Source organism: Protomyctophum bolini (assembly GCF_963924005.1).
Source record: "Protomyctophum bolini genome assembly, chromosome: 6".
Classification (NCBI taxonomy): domain Eukaryota; kingdom Metazoa; phylum Chordata; class Actinopteri; order Myctophiformes; family Myctophidae; genus Protomyctophum; species Protomyctophum bolini.
Genome location: NC_137867.1, coordinates 43,100,961 through 43,124,098, shown reverse-complemented (window position 1 = coordinate 43,124,098; position 23,138 = coordinate 43,100,961). Strand labels below are relative to the sequence as shown.

General features: G+C 45.1%; 1 protein-coding gene across 1 annotated transcript; it reads right to left on the bottom strand.

Annotated features, from left to right (window-relative positions):
• Nucleotides 1–30: 30 nt before the first annotated feature.
• Nucleotides 31–20,211, bottom strand: LOC308317029 (uncharacterized protein; the record flags this gene model as incomplete). Its single annotated transcript, XM_080765820.1, has 18 exons — nt 31–634; nt 1,198–1,465; nt 2,939–3,023; nt 4,470–4,624; nt 5,535–5,703; nt 6,147–6,849; nt 7,763–7,815; nt 8,378–8,491; nt 10,502–10,669; nt 11,190–11,269; nt 11,792–11,942; nt 12,432–12,532; nt 14,089–14,275; nt 15,115–15,209; nt 15,799–15,991; nt 17,105–17,258; nt 18,270–18,421; nt 20,109–20,211. The coding sequence occupies 18 exons, from the start codon at nt 20,209–20,211 to the stop codon at nt 92–94; spliced, it is 3,474 nt and encodes a 1,157-aa protein (XP_080621946.1). The 3' UTR covers nt 31–91.
• Between the last annotated feature and the right edge of the window lie 2,927 nt (nt 20,212–23,138).

Here is a 23,138-nt window from a genome sequence, read left to right as displayed (position 1 = left end):
GAAAAGAATCCCTCAGAATTCTACAGTAAAAATGTATACTTGCAGTACTTTTCACCACTGGGTGCCCACTGCCCCCACCGCGCCACACCGCCTACTTATCATGATGCATTCTGGGAGTGGACTGCTCATTCTCCTGACTGTCGGCCCGCGAGGAGGTGAACGGGGGCCCCGTCGTCATCGAAGTGGCGCTCGAGACGGAGTTAATATGCGTGCTGCTCGACACGCCCACTGCGCCCGCGGCCGGGTAAAAGTGGACGTCCACCGCCACGGTGGTGAGCCCCACGGAGACGTGGTGGGAGAGGAGGAGGGGCGGGCTGCCACGCGAGACGCTGAGGCTGTGGTGAATGGGCGCCGCGCCGCGGGACTCGGTGCCGGTCCGCAGGGTCAGCGAGGACCGCAGGCCCTCCGGCCACGGCCGCGGCGGCGGGGGGGAGGGGGAGGAAGGGCACCCCCCAGAGGAGGGCAGGGAATGGGACGATGACGGAGGAGGTGGTGGCAGGGCCTCCTCCTGGCTCGGACTGGCTTGGTCCCCTCGGTTAGCGTTGGCGGCCCAGTCCTCGACGCACTGGAGCTGGATGCTGCTGGGCTGGGACGGGCTGCAGCCGACCTCCCCCTCCGGAGGAGTGGGGTCCATCTGGAACGGTTAAAGAGGATATTATTGATATATTGATGCTTTGGACGAGTATACTCCTTCTAATCGTTCTAACTCGTTTTATATCGATATAAGAAGGCCTCGCTATTTTCAAACATAACATCAAGACAATACAAAAACATGTGGTCCCCACTGTATACAGAACCATCCTATCGGCGGGGCAGTTTGTTTAATGCCGCGATGGCCGAGGGGACAAAAATCTGACAAAAACTCACCTTTTTCCATGGCAAGGTTCTGTATCTTTGTCCTGATGGCATGTGGTTGAAAAAGCAATACAGCGGATAATCAGTGTCATGCTACATAGAAAGTGCTAGCCGTGTGATGGCCTTTGGCTTAGAAAGTGTGGGTGTGGGAAGTCCGATGATCTTGGAAGCAATACGGGTAATACTGAAAGGTTTGTTTCTGTTAGGCATGGACAGTACGTTGTAGAAACATGCGGAACAGTACAACAGTTAATAATGCTTTTGTATAATAATAACAAGGTGAGGAGCAACAGAAAAATGATGTATGTATGCATGTATGTACGTATGTGATCTGATTATGACCTGTGTGTCAAGGAGAGGGTCAGGATAGGTCTCCACTGCGACAAGCTGGTCGTCCAGAGCCGGCTGGAGGAGATCTTCCTCCAAGAGGTCCTCCACAGCAGGCTCCATCTGCACGGTGACCAGGCTGAGAGCGGGCGGCCTGGCCTGCGTGTCCGACGCGTTGGGGCTCTGCACCGTGACCAGGCTGAGATCGGGCGGCCTGGCCCGCGTGTCAGAGGTGTTGGGGCTCTGCTCAATCACCGCCATGCACTCATCGTCCTCAAAGGCCCTGGGGGTAAGACCAAACACTCAAAGGCCCTGGGGGTAAGACCAAACACTCAAAGGCCCTGGGGGTAAGACCAAACACTCAAAGGCCCTGGGGGTAAGACCAAACACTCAAAGGCCCTGGGGGTAAGACCAAACACTCAAAGGCCCTGGGGGTAAGACCAAACACTCAAAGGCCCTGGAGGTAAGACCAAACACTCAAAGGCCCTGGGGGTAAGACCAAACACTCAAAGGCCCTGGGGGTAAGACCAAACACTCAAAGGCCCTGGTGGTAAGACCAAACACTCAAAGGCCCTGGGGGTAAGACCAAACACTAAAAGGCCCTGGGGGTAAGACCAAACACTTGGCGATTTTGGTGCGGCTGACGTCGCATTGTTTTTGTTGCCCACATAATGCGAATGAACAACTTTAGTCTCACTAGTCGCGAGTTAGAACAAAAGATGGATAGCAAACGATTATTATACCAAAATCAATCTTGGAACCCATCGTCAAAGAAAAAATAGCGTTCTCTTCTGTTTGTTTCCTTGAATCTGCCTCTGGGCCACAGAGTCAACATAGATCTGCCTCTGGGCCACAGAGTCAACATAGATCTGCCTCTGGGCCACAGAGTAAACATAGATCTGCCTCTGGGCCACAGAGTCAACATAGATCTGCCTCTGGGCCACAGAGTAAACATAGATCTGCCTCTGGGCCACAGAGTCAACATAGATCTGCCTCTGGGCCACAGAGTCAACATAGATCTGCCTCTGGGCCACAGAGTCAACATAGATCTGCCTCTGGGCCACAGTGTCAACATAGATCTGCCTCTGGGCCACAGAGTCAACATAGATCTGCCTCTGGGCCACAGAGTCAACATAGATCTGCCTCTGGGCCACAGAGTCAACATAGATCTGCCTCTGGGCCACAGAGTCAACATAGATCTGCCTCTGGGCCACAGACTAAACATAGATCTGCCTCTGGGCCACAGTGTCAACATAGATCTGCCTCTGGGCCACAGAGTCAACATAGATCTGCCTCTGGGCCACAGTGTCAACATAGATCTGCCTCTGGGCCACAGAGTCAACATAGATCTGCCTCTGGGCCACAGTGTCAACATAGATCTGCCTCTGGGCCACAGACTCAACATAGATCTGCCTCTGGGCCACAGAGTCAACATCCTGTGACCCTCTCTGCCGTCTACTGTTCCTTGAATCTGCCTCTGGGCCACAGAGTCAACATCGGAAATCCGTTCTTGAGAATACACCAAATGAAAGAAACAAAACGATTATACCAAACTAAACAAATATTACATTTTGGAGGTGCACGGCACTCTTGGGTTCTGCTGTGCGTTATATTTGCTCTAGACCGAACGGATCAGCAAAACAAAAAAATAGTTGATCACAGGCTACATAATCTCCTATATTCGAGTCTTGAGTGGTAGAAGTTTGGTTCAAATCCTGGCGTAGCCCGTAGAACATCAAACGCTTTAAATACTCACCTGTTGTCATACGTTCTAGTAATGGCGAGGCGCTCTGCGTGCCGCACGGGGAGCCCACAGTTCCTCTGTGCTGTGAATTGATCACCTAAATGAATAAATGTTGTTTCTGATCCATGCAAGATTTCGTTTAGACAGTGGTGGAAAGTAACTAGTACGTTTACTTAAGTACTGTACTTAAGTAACATTTTGAGGTGTTTGTACTTTACTTGAGCATTTCCAATTTCCAATACTTTTACTTCTACTCCACTACATCTCAGAGGCAAAGATTGTAATTTTACTCAACTACAATTATTTAGTTACTAGTTACTTTGTAGTTTTGATTATTATTATACAATAATACATACATTAAACACTTCCAAGCCAATATTCCGGCTATTTGAAAATAGGCAATCTACAAGTTCACAATGCGTCGCAACATGACACATTGTGATCTTGTAGATCTGCTATTTTCACAAAGATTTGTATACATTTGTAAACTTGAAATGGGACATTCTGCATAGTGAGTACTTTCTACTTTTGGCACATTTTGATGACAATAAGTTTGTGCTTTTTACTTTAGCTTTAGCACATCTTGAATTCCAGACTTTTACTTGGAACAGAGTATAGTTCTACATTGCATTATTGATATGTTTACTTAAGTAAAATAATTGGTTACTATTTCTACCACTTGCTTTTAGAACGGTGCTATTCTTGGTTGGGTGTGTCAGGTGTGCAGGGTTAGAATCATGGTGGTGAGTGAGTGAGTGACCCACTGAGCATTTTTTAATCTAATTTTTAATCTAATATACGTCTAAAAATTTAAGTTTTTAGCGGTCTAGGCTTAGATTAGACGTTGAAACATTGTTGTTTCCACATCTATTATTATTATTTTTTTTTTTATCCCACGATTTTGTAACCCAGTTTTCTTTTCACCCAGTGCCAATTATCTAATGTAATCCTGGGCGCTACACTTCCTCTGCCAACCTGGGGGGACTGACCTCATGCCTCCTTCTATGCATGAGGAGTCCAAGCTGCTTCTTTTCACCTGACAGAGGGGAATTTCCCCGGCCGGACGTAGCGCGTGGAAGGGACACGTTATTCCGACCAGTTCCTTTCCCCTCCATCAGGCGCCCCGGCTGGCCAGGGGGAGGTAGTTTTAGAGACCAGGATTACGGCATGTTTTTGTGAGGGTATCTACCCTAGGGGACACGGGGAGAACATGCAAACTCCACACAGAAAGGCCCTATCGCCAACCCCCGCCTCGGGTATGGGCACTGATGACGCGGAGGAGGGAACACGCCGCCAGTGCCCACAGTGTCCCCAGCGGGAATCGAATTGTTTCCACATCTAGACAAGTCTATATATAGACGTTTAAAAACTGCTAATCAACGGTCTGCTATTTTTTTTTTTATCGTTAAAATGTGCCTCAAATCTTTCAGAAAGTTTTAGATTTAGAAAACATATTTTTTAAATTCCGGCCCATTCAGGCCTGACCTGAATGGGCTAATAGACGACTATGACTCAGTGGGGAGTGAGTGAGTGATTGACGGACCTGCTCGGCTCGTGGGTGCAGACTCGTTCTTCTGGACCAACGAATAGAAGGCCATGGTGATGAGGATGAAGGCCAGGGACACGCCCACTCCCACCACGATGGGGATGTCGTGTTTCTCCAGAACCGGCAGCCACGACGGAGACCGCCCTCTGACTCTGCGTGGCACATGATGGGATGATGAACACCATCATGCTTTTCAATTTGACAACAATATCACGACTGCGCTAAAAAGTAGGAAATGTCCAGGGTGGGAAACGACTGGACCGACTTTCCGCCACGCACGCACGCACTCACACAGATAATACTAATGTGGCACAATATTAGTTTTATTTTATTTATCAGGAGGAATGTATTCGGAGAGAGATTCAAAAAGGCCAGAACCATACAATATATAGGTAAAATAATTTGTATTTCACAGTTTAAGCTGGCCTTGCATAGGTGATGACATGGAAGATAGATTTCATATTCACCCAACTACGGACATTTTCTCAATGCCATCAATGTAACACACAAAATACAGTTTCAGATATTTAGTCTGGTATTTCGATATTGTATCCAAACCATAGCTCAGTGAACAGGTTCTATTCTTACTAAACTAGTGAGTTGTTTGAGATGCCAACTAGTAAAAGTTAATGGGGCCTTTTTTCTACTGACACAATGGCATGTTGCAAAGATCCTCTCAATAATTAGTCCACTGTTTTATTCAGCTTACTTGGGGGTCATTGCTGGTCATGGGGGACTGTTTTATTCAACGTACTTGGGGTCATTGCTGGTCATGGGGGACTGTTTTATTCAACGTACTTGGGGTCATTGCTGGTCATGGGGGACTGTTTTATTCAACGTACTTGGGGTCATTGCTGGTCATGGGGGACTGTTTTATTCAACGTACTTGGGGTCATTGCTGGTCATGGGGGACTGTTTTATTCAACGTACTTGGGGTCATTGCTGGTCATGGGGGACCGTTTTATTCAACGTACTTGGGGTCATTGCTGGTCATGGGGGACTGTTTTATTCAACGTACTTGGGGTCATTGCTGGTCATGGGGGACTGTTTTATTCAACGTACTTGGGGTCATTGCTGGTCATGGGGGACTGGGAGGTGTTCCTCTTCAGCCACTCTGTGGGCTCCGTGTCATTGGCTGATTGGTGCTGCTGCGAGGGGGGGGCTCGCTGGCTGACATTCGGCTGGGTCTGACCCGCTGCGGTCGCCCGATGGGTGGCGGGAACCTCCACGTCTGAGGTAGACAGTGGTGGAAAGAAACCAAGTACATTTACTCTAGTAAGTGCTGTAATTAAGTACAATGTTGAGGTTACTTTTACTTCTACTCCACTATATCTCAGGGGCAAATATTGTACTTTTACTCCACTACAATTATTTGAAAACTTAGTTACTAGTTACTTTGTATATTTTGATTATTATTACAAAACATACATTAACCACAATGCTCACAATGTGCCACGATGCCAAGATCTGCTATTTTCAAACGATTTTTTTTTACATTTTGAACTTGTGAAATGGGACATTCTGCATAATGAGTAGTTTCTACTTTTGGAACTTTAAGTACATTTTGACACCAATACTCTAGTACTTTTACTCAAGTCAATTTTGATTACCATATACTTTTACTTGTAACGGAGTAGTATTGATACTTTTACTTAAGTAACAAATGTTGAGTACTTTTTCCATCGCTGGAGGTAGAAGCGCCGGAGGTCGAATCGGGAGGACGAGCGGTTGAGCGGGGCGACTGCAGAACCAGAGGAGTTCCAGGCTGGTTCTGGAGCGTCCAGGGTACCGTCTGTAACGGGGGCTTGGGTTCCGTGCGATGATATTGCGTCGGAGACGACCGGGTTGGAGGAAGCGCAGATGTGGTAAACGTGAGCGGAGGTTGGGTCGCAGATGGCTGCCGATACGGGGTCTGTGAAGGTTGACCTTTGACACGAGCAGGCCGAGTTTGCACATGGGGTGACTGAGTTGAGGGTGGCAGAAGTTTGGCTAGGGGAAGACTTGGGCTAAAGGGTCGCAGCGGATCACTCGGTGAGCGGGCGGATGAAGACTGGGTCACTGTGAATACGAGCTGTGCTTGAGGGGACTCGAGAGATGAGATGCGTGGACCTACACGATACGGGTTCGGCTTGGTTGCAGCGTTCTGCAAATCGCTGAACGATTGCTCAGAAGACCCAGAGGTGGACAACTGAGAAATTGGTGTTGTTTGGACCAGGACCTTATTTAATGAAGACACAGTGGGTGGTTCTGATATCAGACGCTGAAAAGGGACTCCACTGGTCTGGGTGTCATCATGTGTTGTAGCCTGTGTCGATGGCTCATTGATTTCATGTTGGATTTGCGTACCTAATGATGTCTGTGCTGTCTGGAATGTACTCTGGGAGAGTAGATACTGAGTGGGTATGACAGACAGCTGGCTGCTGATCGGTAAAGATTGACTGTATGCCATTAAGGGCTGAGCATGTGAATAGGGAGCATTAGTCAACTGTTGACTGTGTCGGTCCGTTGACTGGACCTCCAGATATGGCATAATAAGAGGCTGCAACAATGGAGGCTGCATCTGTGTGACTATGGGTTCGGTTGGAATGGTTGTGGTCTGATCTAGTGGTAACTGTGATTGAAGGTCAGGTGGGCCGTGCAGTCTAGACATGGCTTGGTCCTTCAGAAGCCTGGATGGTATTAGAGGCTTGTTGGCAGTAGGACCTCTATGTGATGTAAATCCTGGAAATATGGAAATAGAAGAGTCATAAATATGGAGGGGGGGGGGGGGGGGGGGAACTATTAAAAGGGACGATTTTCAATTTCAACATTACATGTTCCAAGGTTGCATGGGTGCAGTGTAAAAAAGATAAATGGCGAGATCACCGTTATTGTCGGCATTTATCATTCCATCGTGACTTTGACTTTCAACGTACTTACTTGACTGGTCAGAATATGTAGGTGTGGTCTCCACATGCGGGTAATGGGTTGGCTCCACACGCTCCCCAACCCCAGAGGCACTGGCCTCTGATGAATCTGTCTGGAGAAATAGATACAATGGCAGCTTTCCCATTCAGAGGAGGAACAGAGCAGACATGACGGTAACTGTCAATAAAAGTGACACACTGAGGTGGGAACAAGCGGGAACAAGCCACAAAATGAGTCACAAAACAAAAACTGGGCCACCATTACCTGACGTGTGACATCATTTCCCCCCCACAGCATATGCGGTGCAACTGACGACAATGGCAAGCTGACGCCACCACGCAAGCTACTGTATACAGGAGTTGCACAACAGTGTTTTTACTCACTGCAGGCAAATTCAGTCTTGTCTGCTTGGCTGTATCAGTTGGATCTTCTTCAGCTTAAGATAAAGGAGGTAACCATGAGCAGGAAAAAACAAACAGACTCAACTGCCATTTGAATGTGCCGATGCAAGCTAATTGCATTTGTGTGTGTGTGTGTGTGTGTGTGTGTGTAAAATTGTGTATAGTGTACAGAAGAACAGAAGACTGAATCTGATGATTGTAAGTACATTCTCGCTAGTAAAGGCCTAATCATATACTTTATTTTTTAGGTGATAAGGTGACCACCGAAAACTACAACATGACGTCACGCCGTGGTGGTTTGTGACTCACCGCTCTCCCAAACACATCTCTGTTTTTACTAACCACCACAGGTGGTCACTTTATAACCTAAAACTGGAATATGAATATAGGCCTTAAGTCAGGGGCCCTCTGGAAAGAAGGGCCCGTTTCAATTGAAAGAGGTGAAACATACTGTAGTAGCTATTAGCTAATGGCGCCTGTGGTGCCGGTATGATAACTTTGTGCGCTCCAGAATTCTCCGAAGTACAGCAGCAACTATTTCATTTGCATACTAATACGGTCTACACAGGGAGTGTGTGTGTGTGTGTGTGTGTGTACCAGTGACGGTGAGGACAGTTGGCCTCTGCTGTCGTCCTGCTGGGTTCTCAGCAGTGCAGTAATACCTCCCTGCATCAGACAGCTGTGCACTGGAGAAGTGAAGAGCACCGTCATCTGTGTGAAGACAGAGAGAGTGGGAGAAGACAAGCAGAATCAAATCAGAATCAGAATTTGTCATTTTCCTATGTACTTGCATACAAAAGAACATGAAATATCGTTTCCCCTCAGTTATTGGCAGTGCAACATAAAACATAGAGCCTATTTAAAAAACACAAGCTAAAAACTAAAACAAAACATAGACAAACATTTAAAAAGAGCCACAGTATGTATGATGACGTGCAATTCATAATTATGGAAAAGTTAAGGGTTAGCAACACCACGCACAACCTATAAATAAATAAAGTGGCATGGTGCTATCCTTAAAAACAAAACGTTACCAGCAACGTTTTAAAGTGCTGTTGTGCATCCAAAGTGCATTTCTTTGTGCAGTTCAGTCCAACACTTCATTCAGTTTTGCCGGGGCAGGGGGCGCAGTTCGCAACAGATTACATCACCAGCGCAGCCCAAATAATGAGAACCAGATTAATCCACCTCACAAATAAACGTCCTTTTTACAGACGTCGGTAGAATTCTACAATTCTAGAATAGCATTATGGTACGTTCACACAGAGCAAATGCAAAAGATTCAAAGATGCAAAGACTGTATCTGCATCTGGCATCTGCATCTGGAACCCAGCTCAACATCAATTTGTAGCTTTGCATCTTTGTATCTTTTGCAGAAGCTACAGCGTCAGATTTGCTTCGTAGCGTCATGTTGCTGGCTTCCATTGACAATGAAAGGTAGTAAAGACTGTGTCTTTGCATCAGCCTGTCTGAACGCAGCAATACGCTCAAACCCAGCGGGTTGCCGATTCGTTGCTCAGGAGTCAGACTCAGGACCCACGTTATTTTCATGAGACCGTCATACGGTACATGACTTTTGTCAGGTGACTAGTGAAAGCTCATTGAAATGTAGAAGACCTAGTCATACTGAGGACCTAGTCCTGATTGGCTGCCACACACGCTGCTGTATGTATTGGTTACTCAGGTCACAGGAAACGGGTAACAGAAATCTTTAGAGACACCCAATGTTATGTAACGTAATGTTACGATTGTCACCGGCCGGTTGAGTGGAGCGTTCGTTACTAAATAAAGAAACCAGTGCTTCTTTCACCTTCTTTTCATTTTTTAAAGTTATTTTTAACCTCTTGAACCCTAGATTCCCCCTAGATTCCACATAAGAATAGCAGATTATTTTATAGACAGTATATAGACGGTGACCCGTGGAGCCTTAGCTTTTAACCACTTTACTTTAACCATTAAACTTTAGCTGTTGAAAAATAGAAGATCTACAAGCTCATATCACAGCACTTAGTGTGCCGCTCTACGAGCTTGTAGATCTGCTATTTTTGAAAAGATGTGTGCAGCGAACGTTTTTAACTTATATCTTTACTTCTGGGGGGTTCCTTGGAACAACATATTTTCAGATGGGGATCGGCGGCCAATTACATGTAATCTTTGGGGTCCTTGATATGAAATAGTTTGGAGAACCAGTGGCATAGCAACATAACATATAGATTCTTCAGAAAACCCGCATGATTTAGAACACACCGTAACATCTGGTATTAGGTCTCAATAGAGTGTCGCAGTCCCGCCCCCCCTCGAGAGACCCGGAAAATAATTCTCCATTAATTTCCCCCATAGACTTTTCAAAAAGTATTTATTTAGAGACGTTCATGCCGTGGACAAAGCCAACTCGAGTTGTGACAAATAATGACAATAAACGAATTAATTATAATGATAAAGAAGAAGAAAAACGGCAGGTTACAACACGTTTTTTTGGTTGTTTTTCTTCTTTGTAATTATTTGTTTGGTACAAAATATTGTGTTTGTTGTCATGATTTGTCACAACTCGAGTTGGCTTCGTACGACGCTTAAAAGGTCTTTAAATAAATACTTAGTGAATTGTCTATGGGAAAAAATGCATTGGGAATCATTTCCTGGGCCTGGCGTCGTCTTGAAAGGCTGCGACGGGTTCATCTCATCTGTGGCTCTGAGGACTCTGTGTTCTGAACGAGTTCTCACCGGCAATGTGTCTGTCCTCGCTGGGAAGGACGACGGTGTGTGTCTCCCCTCTGTCTCTGGTCCAGGTGTATGCGATGGGGGGAACACCCACTGCCCTGCACGGCAGCATGACCGAGGCCCCTATCCTGACGCTCACCTGCCACGCATGGGACAGTATGATGGGGCTCACTGGCACAGGAAGGGAACAGGTGCATAGATAGATGAGCCAGTGGTGGAAACTGGAAAGTAACTACATTTACTTACAGTAGTAAGTACTCACATCCCTCCAGGCTATGGGACGTAAATCCCATAGCACGCACATGCAGAGTCGTTTGTAAGTGACAGAGAGAGACATGCAGCAAAGCCAGGGGATTATTTCTTTTTTTTTAATGATTTATTTTGCGGCTTTCGCCTTTATTTTTTATTCTTTTTATAGCGGGACAGACAGTAGGCTGACAGGAAATGGGGGAGTGACATGCAGTAAAGGCCGTCGGGATCGGGAGTCGAACCCGCGGCACACTGCCAGACTCGGACTACGGGCCAAGGTGCCTGGACCGCTGAGCCACGGCCCAGGCCAGCCAGGGGATTATTTCTAACCTACTACTACTACACAACCTATATAAATATTTTAGCGTGATGGAATTATGAGAATGAGATCAAGAGTGAGTTATGGCTTTGCACATTGCACACTTTTCACATGAAACGTTACCAGCGACAGTAAGCGTAGCTGCGCTGTGGTTTTCGCCAGCCGCGTTGGAGGCCTCACAAATATAAGTTCCTTCGTCGTAGCTCCTCGCGGACGGGATATAGAGTGTTGCGTTTCTCACCCTGCGTGAGAGAGTTGCTGCTGGCGGTCACACACTAACAGCAGGTGGGCATGATATCAACTTGTTATAACAGCACTTCCTGTGGTTCAGTTCCAAATCAAGAGAGATAACAATCAGTTTCCTGCAGCACACACAGCACAAACGCATCCTAGTTTCGACTCAAATCCGTGCATTCAAAGTGTAACTCACATGCTGTTAAAAATTAAATGCCATGTATGTTACTTCCTATGTTTAGATAAGAAAAAAAGAATGTCTCGCTATACTGGCTGTCGTCGGTGTTAGTGTTTTAACCGTTTGTTTTGGAAGCCCCAAAACGTCCCCGTCTACCAAAACATTGCTAGAGGGCAGTGTGTTTTTTGCAGGTTAACATCACCACACACTACTCCAGTAGCTGATAACCGAAGTGATAACCGCTGATATATAGAGGGAAATTCAGATAGATGAATTGGTTTTGAGATCATTGGTGCATTTTAGATGAACATACCCCACAGCAATTCTGCCCCCCGTCTTCTTTGAACCCTGCTTAAACCACCTGATGGAGAGAGGGTGGCGTCCCCACACCTGGCACTCCAGCAGAACCGGGGCACCCATTGGCACCGTCGCCACCTGGGGCCACAGCTTAACGACCGGGGGTGCTAGAAGGGAGACATGAGAAGATGGGGGATATAACACATTGGACTATAGACTGAGTCGCAAAGTTTAGCATACAGCAGCGCAGCAGAATCAGCAGCAGCAAGCAAATAAGCGGGAGGAGGAGTGCAAATCTTCCTGGAGCGAGTGTGTGATTGGCTCAGTGAATCATCAGAATGAGAGCGTGATGCTGAGGCGGCCCAATTAACGTCCGGCAGCGACTGCACTGAGGTTTCCTGTTCTTCTGCGCATGTCTGTGACAGGCGCGATGCTCATTTCTACTGGCTCTCTTCTTTACTAGTCCCTCCCTAACATAGTCTAGTTTTTTTCATTTGTTGACAAAATTGTCAATATATTTTGTCTTACTGTTTTACTCATCATGGATTAGTTTTTATTTAGTTTTCGTCAGTGGGAAAACAAAGTCGACAAAATGAACGAACACGGGTCACAGGTGCTGTGGTGGATTCAGTAAAGTGTGCTTTGTAATGCCATACCCTGCAGCACAGTTAGGAAGGCTTTGCTGGAGGTGACAGATCTCTTGAGGTGACCGTTGGAGGCTCTGCAGAAGTAGCTTCCACTGTCAGACTCCTGCACACTGGAGAGAGGGAGACACAAGTTGGCATGCCCTGTTATGTACAGCGGTGGTTCACAATCATTTTCATGTCCCCCAAACTCATACAGTGTAGTACGTAGTGTATAAGAATGACTATTAGGGTGCACGGTGGCACAGTCGGTAGTGCTGTCGCCTCACAGCTAGAAGGTCCTGGGTTTGATTCCCGCTGGGGACGCTGTGGGTGCTGGGGGCGTGTTCTCTCCTCCGCGTCATCAGTGCTCATACCCGAGGCGGGGTTGACGAAAGGGCCTTTCTCTGTGGAGTTTGCATGTTCTCCCCGTGTCCCCTAGGGTAGGTATACCCTCACAAGAAAATGCAGTAATCCTGGTCTCTAAACTACCTCCCCCTGGCCATCCGGATGGCGCCTGATGGAGGGGGAAGGAACTGGTCAGAATAACGTGTTCCTTCCACGCGCTACATCTGTCCGGGGAAACTCTCCCCTGTCAGGTGAAAAGAAGCAGCTTGGACTCCTCATGCATAGAAGGAAGCATGGTCCCAGGTTGGCAGAGGAAGTGTAGCACCCAGGATTACATTAGATAATTGACACTGGGTGAAAAAATGGGTTGCAAAATATTTATATTAAAAAGAAAAAAAATACTATTAGGGTTTCGCTCTCTCCACTCTAACCCACCTACAGTATTGAGTTATGAAACTGTGTTTATGTACTAAATCTAATCCAGCCATAAACATCTTCTCTAATGGCAGCTAGGGTCCGGGTCCCTGGCACAAAAGCTTTCCAAATGGGGGTCCACGGCCTAATACACTACGTATCGTTTTGGGGGCCCTCGACACAAAAAGGTCTGAAAACCATGTTTATTGTGCCGACAGAGAAATGCCGTTTTCTCAGAGAGAATGAGTCAATTTCCACTTCACCTCTCTGGCCACCATAACAACAAGATCAACATCACAAATAAGACTCATACGTTAGCAACCTACACACATGCCTGGCTGGTTGTAGCCAGGATACGAACTAGCCCAGCTGTCATGATTGAATAGTGCATTGTTTTGACATTTTATAGAGCCCGACCGATACACAGGGGCGGATCAAAGGCCTATTCAATTCATACTCCATTTGTAGGTGATAAGGTGACCACCGAAACGGTGTTTAATCAAAATAAGAGACATGTGTTTGGGTGAGCCGCTTACCACCACGGCGTGATGTCATGTTGTAGTTTTCGGTTTGTGGTGCCCTGTGCTACAAACCGTTTCGGAGACTCCAACAACATCTGTTTCGGCATGTGTCATGATACTATTATTATTATTAGTCAAGTTAAATTAGTTAAAATCTGTTTTCATGTCATGACAGGTTGGGTGGGGTTGGCAAAAGGGCCTTTCTGTGTGGAGTTTGCATGTTCTCCCCGTGCCCTCTAGGGTAGGTATCCTCACAATACCTACTACTAAGAACAGTAAAGGATGCAATAACACTGGGCGAAAGAATTGGTTGCAAAATCTTGGGATAAAAATGTAAAACAAAAACAAATGACAGGTTTGTGCATACCATTTACAATCACCCATAGTGTACACATCCACAAACGCACCTGTAGAAGAGGAGGTCTCCACTGGGCTGGACGGTAAGGTGATCTTTGGGGGTGAGCAGCCGTCCGTTTCTGAACCAGGAGAGCCGAGCTGTGGGCCTGCTGAGAGGAGGCCTGCAGACCAGGGTAGCGTTTTCTCCACTCCTCACTGTCAGGTTGGAGGGCTGCTGGGCCAAACTCCAACCCATCGCTGGAGGGAGGGAGAAGAGAGTCCAGCATGTTGCATCGGAGTGAGAAAGTTGACCTCTGCACAGGAAAATTGCGCAGTAAAACCACATCGTTTTTTATTCGCCACAGATATGCGAAACACTCCAATGGCATGGGACACAGGAAAACAAGGACGCCAGAGCTTCTTATGAACATTTCAAATATGATGATTATATGGCATTCTTTAGGCGGAAAAGGCGATTTCAGTCAGCCATTCCTCTAGCGCCACCCTTAGGCCAAAGTTTCCACATGCACAGAAGGTATCTCAAAATCAAATGGGGCAGCATAATCTCTATAGATCACATACATACATCACCACATATCTAGTTAGGCTTATAGACTCTTAGGGCTGTATTTTGCGTGTCTTAAGTACCAGGTCTTATTCCCTAACTTGAGTAAACTAAAGACCTGGAGGCGTGGTCAATGCTCTTTGGCCAAATGGCATTGATCACGCCTCCAGGTCTTTAGTTTACTCAAGTTAGGGAATAAGACCTGGTACTTAAGACACGCAAAATACAGCCCTGAGTCTTAGTCTTGTAAACTGCTTTTTGCCCCTGAGCGCAGCAGTGTATGTTTTCGTTTTGAATTGTTTGCAATGCGAGCACCGCATATTTACGACGTGCTGGACATGCCAGCAGCGTGACGACCAGGCAGCGGCGCTGGATGTGTTGATTTTTCAAAAATAGCAGATCTACAAGCTCGTAGCGTGCTACGAGCTTGTAGATCTGCTATTTTTCAATAGCTAAAGCATAACATAATGCTAACACCAAAAGGGGTTCCCGCCCAAAATGGTACTTTTTCCACCACTGAAAGACAGTTTACCGGCAGAGAGTAGGAATGCAGTCTTGGAGTGGAGCGTCTCTCTCTGATTGGATGCCACACAGTGGTAGGAGCCTTCGTCCTTCTCAGACACATTCCTGGGGAACAAAGCCAAAGTTAGAGAACACACTCTTATTCGTGCCTGACTGCAATAATGGCCAAAAACAGTTACCTCAAGAGTGCGAGGGTGAAATTTAGCTCACGAGGCTGACCTCTTATTTACGAATATCATATCGTTGCTGTCCGGATGAAACCACCTAAATCCGTTTTTGAGGGGGGGTTTTTTCTTCATAAATCAATGCTATTGAACACCCTTACGTCTGTGAGTTGGTTAAAAATGTATTGAACCAAAAGTATTAAGAAGTGCTTCGGTGAAAACCTCCTAACTGCATTGGATCCTCAAACTATCTGCCAAACCAGCTAAAACCACCCATTTAGCAGTCTGTGTTTTATTTATTTTTTCATAAATCAGTGCTATTAAACACCCTTTATGTCTGTGTGTTGCTTAAAAAAATATCGATGAATGAAAAAGAAAAGTATTAAAAAGCGCCTTGACAAAAACCTCACAACTTCAAATGAGCTGCATGTTTGTTTGTTTTTTCTGATAAAATTTTACATTTTGGAGTTAGATCTCTACTGTCTGTATCCATTCCAGACAGTAGAGATATTTCTTAGCCAAAACTGGACCTGAACACCAGCAGTTGCCCGTTGTCCTGGAAGCGGAAGGAGCTGGAGCCGTTGGTCAGCGGAGCGCCATCTTTGAACCAGTGCACGGCGGGAGCGGGGAAGCCGCGGACAGTGCAGCACATGGAAGCGTCCGTACCCAAAGCCATGGTGACGTTCTCTGGCCCCTGTGTGATCTGCAGCCTGCTAGGGGCTGCTGAGAGAGGAACCGCGGAAACAAGCTCAATAATCCTCTTTGTCCTGACAGTTTTCTGAAAAAGCTATGTTTCTATGTCAGTCGTTCTTCGATTTCTCTAAAATAGCAGGGAAGGACACACACACGGACGGAGTGCAAAACATACTCTCCCCCCATGCCTTCGGCCTGGTGGAGACAAAGATATCACTTACCCTAAGGTAGGGACAGCTCAGAGATGAATAGTTGGGCATAATTATAAGAGACAAGTTTAAAAAGCAGGTGGCTGGCACACATCCAGTTCTTTGCTGGTGCTGGACAATATAAGAGACAAAACACTGTGCATTGTTGACTCACCCAGGACAGTTAACCTGGCTGCTTGACTCACCCAGGACAGTTAACCTGGCTGCTTGACTCACCCAGGACAGTTAACCTGGCTGCTTGACTCACCCAGGACAGTTAACCTGGCTGCTTGACTCACAACAGGACAGTTAACCTGGCTGCTTGACTCACAACAGGACAGTTAACCTGGCTGCTTGACTCACCCAGGACAGTTAACCTGGCTGCTTGACTCACCCAGGACAGTTAACCTGGCTGCTTGACTCACCCAGGACAGTTAACCTGGCTGCTTGACTCACCCAGGACAGTTAACCTGGCTGCTTGACTCACCCAGGACAGTTAACCTGGCTGCTTGACTCAAAACAGGACAGTTAACCTGGCTGCTTGACTCACCCAGGACAGTTAACCTGGCTGCTTGACTCACCCAGGACAGTTAACCTGGCTGCTTGACTCACCCAGGACAGTTAACCTGGCTGCTTGACTCACCCAGGACAGATAACCTGGCTGCTTGACTCACCCAGGACAGTTAACCTGGCTGCTTGACTCACCCAGGACAGTTAACCTGGCTGCTTGACTCACCCAGGACAGTTAACCTGGCTGCTTGACTCACAACAGGACAGATAACCTGGCTGCTTGACTCACAACAGGACAGATAACCTGGCTGCTTGACTCACCCAGGACAGTTAACCTGGCTGCTTGACTCACCCAGGACAGTTAACCTGGCTGCTTGACTCACCCAGGACAGTTAACCTGGCTGCTTGACTCACCCAGGACAGTTAACCTGGCTGCTTGACTCACCCAGGACAGTTAACGTGGCTGCTTGGCTCTCTTGGCTGATGTTCAGTAAAGGGTTGAGTGTGACACAGACATACGTTCCCTCGTCCTCCAGTGTGACATTAGACAGGTGGAGAGTCCCCGAGGTCTTCTTCTGGGCACCGCCTCCATACTGACCCTGAACAGACAAAACCAAGCCTGACTTATCAGGGCATAACATACACGTGGCGTCTGTCCATTGTACCGGCGCCCAGGACTGTAACATGGTTTTGCATTACATTTTCCAGCATGGGAGAAGTAAAATCCTTGATGCTGCAATACATACCTTGTACGCTATATGTGTCAGATCCAGAAATCAAATTTGTGTCTCCAAAATTACAAATCTAATTTCTATTGCTCAGCTATATATATATACTAAGAAGCAGTTTCTGTCTGACAAGAGGATACAAATGGCACGTATGGTCTTCAGGCAGGACTACTTATCAACCATTAGATGTTTATCAATGGAAGAGTGTGGTTGACCAGCAGCAGATAATTATACTGTATTGAAATACTCTACCACACAGATAGACGCCTTATCAGACGTCATAATGATAAGCACCAGCATGCAGGCCGGCACCACATGATTCATGAACCCCACCTTTCATGAGACGCAATGGAAAAGTTCCAACTGCACCATCAAACTTTCAAATGCTGTTTATCTCCCAGTGTAGAGGAAGAATGATTAGGATTTTTATTGTGATCGCTCGCCCTTGAAATATATAATCCTTGGTTTCTGTTGTGCGTAAACAATAATAGCAATTCAAAACAGTACTCAAAACCACACCATAAGAACGGGGGAGCGCTCTATGGTCACGGCAGCAGAGCATGTTCGTGCATGCGCAGCTGCAGCCCAAAGAATATAATTTATGGACGTGTCGCGTAGGCAGAGCACGGTCGAGGATAGCAGACCTCTAAACTTGTATATCAGCTGTTCTCTGCACGCAATACTGTTGCGCAATGAAGTATAAATGTCTCCCTAGAGTACGCCTCACTAGCCAACACACAAATGCATTACATTAAATAATAACCCGTGTGTGACCACATGATCAAGCTGCCTCACGCTAAGAGACCTGCAGGTTTTCATAGTAATCTGCGCGGTCGCAATTAGATCAACTGACTGAGCTTCACTGCAAAAATCTGACCTCACCTGAATCTGCCGGCCGGTAATGACGAGTGTTCGGTCTTTGAGCCAGGTGATGTGTGCCGGAGGTGAGCTGTCCCCCGATACACACTGGAGGAACGCGCTCTCTCCCTCCACCACTGTCAGGGTGCGGGGACTAAAGAAAACGGACCCCAAACCTGCGAACACACAAGACCTCAACTTGGTGAAAGTCGTCATACTTTTCTACAACAAAAACAAAAAACTTGCGCGCTCTGCTTGAGTGTACAGGGTTTGATGAGGTCAGATCAACATATGCAATGTCAGAACAGGAAGGACAGGTGGGGATCGACCTGTTCTTTTCTTATTTATTTATTTATTATGTTTTATCCCACAATTTTGTAACCCATTTTTTCACCCAGTGTCAATTATCTAATGTAATCCTGGGCGCTACACTTCCTCTGCCAACCTTGGGGGAGCGGACTGACCTCATGCTTCCTTCTATGCATGAGGAGTCCAAGCTGCTTCTTTTCACCTGACAGGGGAGAGTTTCCCCAGCCGGACGTAGCACGTGGAAGGACAAAGTTAGGCATATTAGAGGAGATTAAGACATTTGAAACACCATGAGTGGAAACAGTGAAAAAGGAAATGTGTGTAATATTTTCACATTTAAAATGATGATTAATGCTTTCATTTAAGAGACTATAGCAACAGTTATTTTCCTCCATACCCTTGCAAATAATAATAAAACAATCCTATACATCCTTTATACGCTATCATCATGACTATTAAAAAAATATCCCAAACGTAATCCAGCTCAGTCACATCCAACTTCAAACACATCATCATTTTTTCACTGCTACATGAAGCTTTACGTTGCTAGGTGACCGGTGAAGCCAGCTGAGGGTTTTTTTTTTAAAGCCTTTGTGATATTATGCATGAGGTGTGGAAATTAGCATTGGCCTCAATAGTGACACACACGGCAAAATGGTGACAGAGCGAGGTTGCTTTCTCCTGCACACATCTGGAAACAATCAATACTTCATTTTTTCTCTCCTACTCTTCTCGCCAAATTTCCTTCATTTAACCATTTAACCACTTTAACCTTTTATTTGGTGGACGGGGGTCCCACAGGGCCCCTACTTTTCCCCCCTCTACAGTACAACAAGTGTCCTTGATTCTTGACAATAAGAACGCTACAGTTCATGTGATTAAAATGTAGTGTCTGTAATCTTCCGCAAGTGACTGCTAGTTCTTGTATTTGCATCACATCGGATGTACGAGTCCTCTCTGTTGGATATTAATTATATAAGCTTCCATTTGCCCCCAAAACAATACCTTCAGCATTAGCCTAGTACAGACTCTAAAGACAATTTCATGAAAGATATGGATATTAAAGTTGTAATTACTGGAGCTAGTGTACCTATATTCTTTTGAATCTTTTTTTCTGTTGAAATAACTTAGTGTTTAAAAGCTATATTATGTAATCATTGCTATAGAGTGTTCAGTAACAGCGCACAGTGGCCTCTCCAGCTAAACAGAAAATGCCTTTTCACCGTCATCAGTAAAGACAACTAAATTAGTGCTGAAACAAAAAAAAGAGCAGAACTGGAACACAACCAGTCCGATGCAACTAGACAGTCGCAACACCTTACAACATGCAACTAGACAGTCGCAACACCTTACAACATGCAACTAGACAGTCGCAACACCTTACAACATGCAACTATAGACAGTCGCCTATATAAGTATTTTTTAACAAAAGACATATCACTTACACCCTCTTTACTTAAGGCTTCATCTTTGGCTATACTTTGCCACACATCTAAGTGTACTTATACTTTCAATATACAAACAAAAACATGTACACAGTATATTGTCACTCACCCAGTTCAGACAGTACAGACTGGACAGTGAAGCAGCAGGAGATTAACACCAGGAGGTGGGGCGCCATCTGCTGGAGGGGCCTGGCGGAGACTGAGCAGTGCATCACTGCAGAGGAAAGCCCCAGGCAGCCCCTTCTATGGAAGCATCTGGAAACATCTGCATACGACACACACACACACACACACACACACACACATCAAGCCAATGTATTCCCCCGTTTCCAATGCGGTCACGCTTCATCATTTTGTTGTTCTAAGTCTAGACTTGTTATAGTACTACATAATAAAGATCCTTTATGCGCTTTGACTAAATGTTTGATCAGCATTATCTTATAGCCATTATTATATAATATAACAGATTTTTGATTAATAGAAAACGAAAATAAATAAATGTGATAAGATTGTTTTTATAATCGTTAATCGACTAAATCAGTCTGAATTACCACTTAGCCCAAGTTATTGTATATGTTTAGTTGTGGAACTTGTGGTACAACAGTGTAAGTGTTGCAAAAAAATAGCTGTTCTACTGTACAAGTTCAAATGTGACACTTTGCAACACATTTTGAGTTTGTACAAACGTACATAAGCTCAATTGTCTATTATTTTGTATAGCCTAATCTATTGATTAGTTTGCTTAACTGTTGGACCTGTCTGTCTGTCTGTCTTGTCTCTCTTTCCAGACTCCACCCTGTATCATTCTCCTACAGCTCCAGCCTCAGCAACCTCTTTTAGTCTCTTCAATGGGGACAGCCACTTTGTAGAGCTCAAGCTGTGTGGCCCCTCCACTCAATGAAAGTGACATGAAAAGAGCGTGCAGAGCTTTGTACTGTGCAGATCAGTTATCAGTGCAAGGAGAGGAGAGCTGGCTGTGTGATCCTATAGGCTTTCATGATTCTCAATATGTCCATGATTTAAGGACACAGCTTCCATTGTCAGAACATGACAGTTTTTATTATTATTACTTTGCTCATTAGTATGCAGCCCTGAATTTGAAATAAATAAATAAATCAGACAGAAACTTCTCATCTCCATACTTGTTTTCTTTCTTTCTTTTGTGAATTAATTATAGATTGATCTTAACAGTGCACCATCCATGTGAAGTTTTGGATCATAATATTGTGCAGTGGTTCTGAAAGTGTGGTCTGGGGACCCTCCAGGGGTCTTTGGGGGTCTTTCCAGGGGGTCCCCAGCTGAATGAAGAACAATTGTATCCACTTAAACCCTTTTGAATACTCCTAGGCTATTCAAAATAGCCCATCTACAAGCTCACAATACGCCGCAACGTTGCAGTGTGAAAGATCTTATGCAAGTATGAAAGAAAATATGTTTGTTTTAACACAAATCTTCTGTTATGGGGGTTCCTAGTGTAGTAGTATAGTGCTCAGTGTGTGTGTGTGCTTATACAGTAGTTACAACTGAAGGTTATAGATCACATCATCATGTGATATTTGGTCTGTCTTCCTGTGTACCATTTATTTATTAAGATGGTTCAGACTCATTCAGTGATCAATAATGTGAGAACTACATTATTATAAGTCAACATGTTTTTTGTTTGAATGAATGAATAGTTTATTTAGATCTTTTTCCTTTTTCAGAGAGACATTACAAATTAAACAGTTATTTTAAGGTGATCGAAAAGGCATAGGTGGAAGCTTATAGCTTATTAGTGCCTATCCACAATATATTCCAAAATACTAATGTGATACTAATATACATAACAAACATATAAACAAAAGAACTGAACAAAACAAAACAATAAAAAACTGAAAACCACAGACAAAGAGAGACAAAGGAGAAAGAAAAGACAAAAAGCTAAAATGTACTACTTCAATCCAACACTACATAGTATAACAGATAACTCTGTTTCTAGTGGTAGGACTACACAAGAACCTGAAGCATGTGTTGTTTCATTACTGTATGGAAAGATGTATTTTTCTGGCCATGATAATACAAATAGCACAAGTAAGACGCGCAAACGCGGGAAGCGAACGCAGCTCGTACATATTTGGGTTTTGGACGTATAGCTGCTTTGGGGGCTCCTTATATGGTTATGGCTGAGTCATGGTGACGTAACAGCGGGACAGACACTTGCATCAATCACAAACAAATCACTCAGCTCCATATATGGGCACAAAAGTGGGACAGACACACACACACACACACACACACACACACACACACACACACACACACACACACACACACACACACACACACACACAGACAGACATGATCTGCTAGGTCTCATAGTAAGTGCTCATTGCGTTCGCAATCACTGCGTTCGCAAAAACATTTCTCATCTTACCCCATTCTCCCTACAAGTGCGAAAACATTATACAGTAGTAATCTGCTATTAAAGTGTCACTATCGGCACATATCTATTAGGCCTAAATATTGTCCGAGGTATTAGCAGAACTCTTTAGTCTACATACTGTAACGGCATGTGTACAGGAAAAGAGTTTGATGTGGCATTTCTGACAAGATTCCTTTTCCGGTAAGAAGTGCCCATAAGCTGTGTTGGTTAACATACCGGTAATATTATGAGCCTTTGTGATTCTCAACAGAGACAACTTGCACTGTGACTAGTTTGGCATGTCATTGTTGTTTTGTAACCCCCCAAAACACTTGCAGATTTTCTTTAAACTGAGGAATAGTCGAAGGTGTACACAACCCGAAACCGAAATCTATATTAAAATAAATTATCTTGAGCGTGCAAGTGGCATGCAGTGTACTGTATGTGTCACTCTCTCCAGATCTCACCTACATAATTGATACATCACCAAACATGGCATTAAGGATGGGAATTTAGACGGTCCATCAACTAACCGATGAGACTAGCTATATGAAAAGGAAACTTCAAAAACAAAATGTGATCAATGTCATTTAAATGCAGTTCCATTAACAACTAGACCAGAATCGCTAGTCCTTTAGGCTACCAATTAATTAAAGGCATGTAAATAAGTGACAACTGTCTAATCAGTATTATCACTATATTATCTAGATAATTATGGTTGTCTTTTAGTCTACAGCT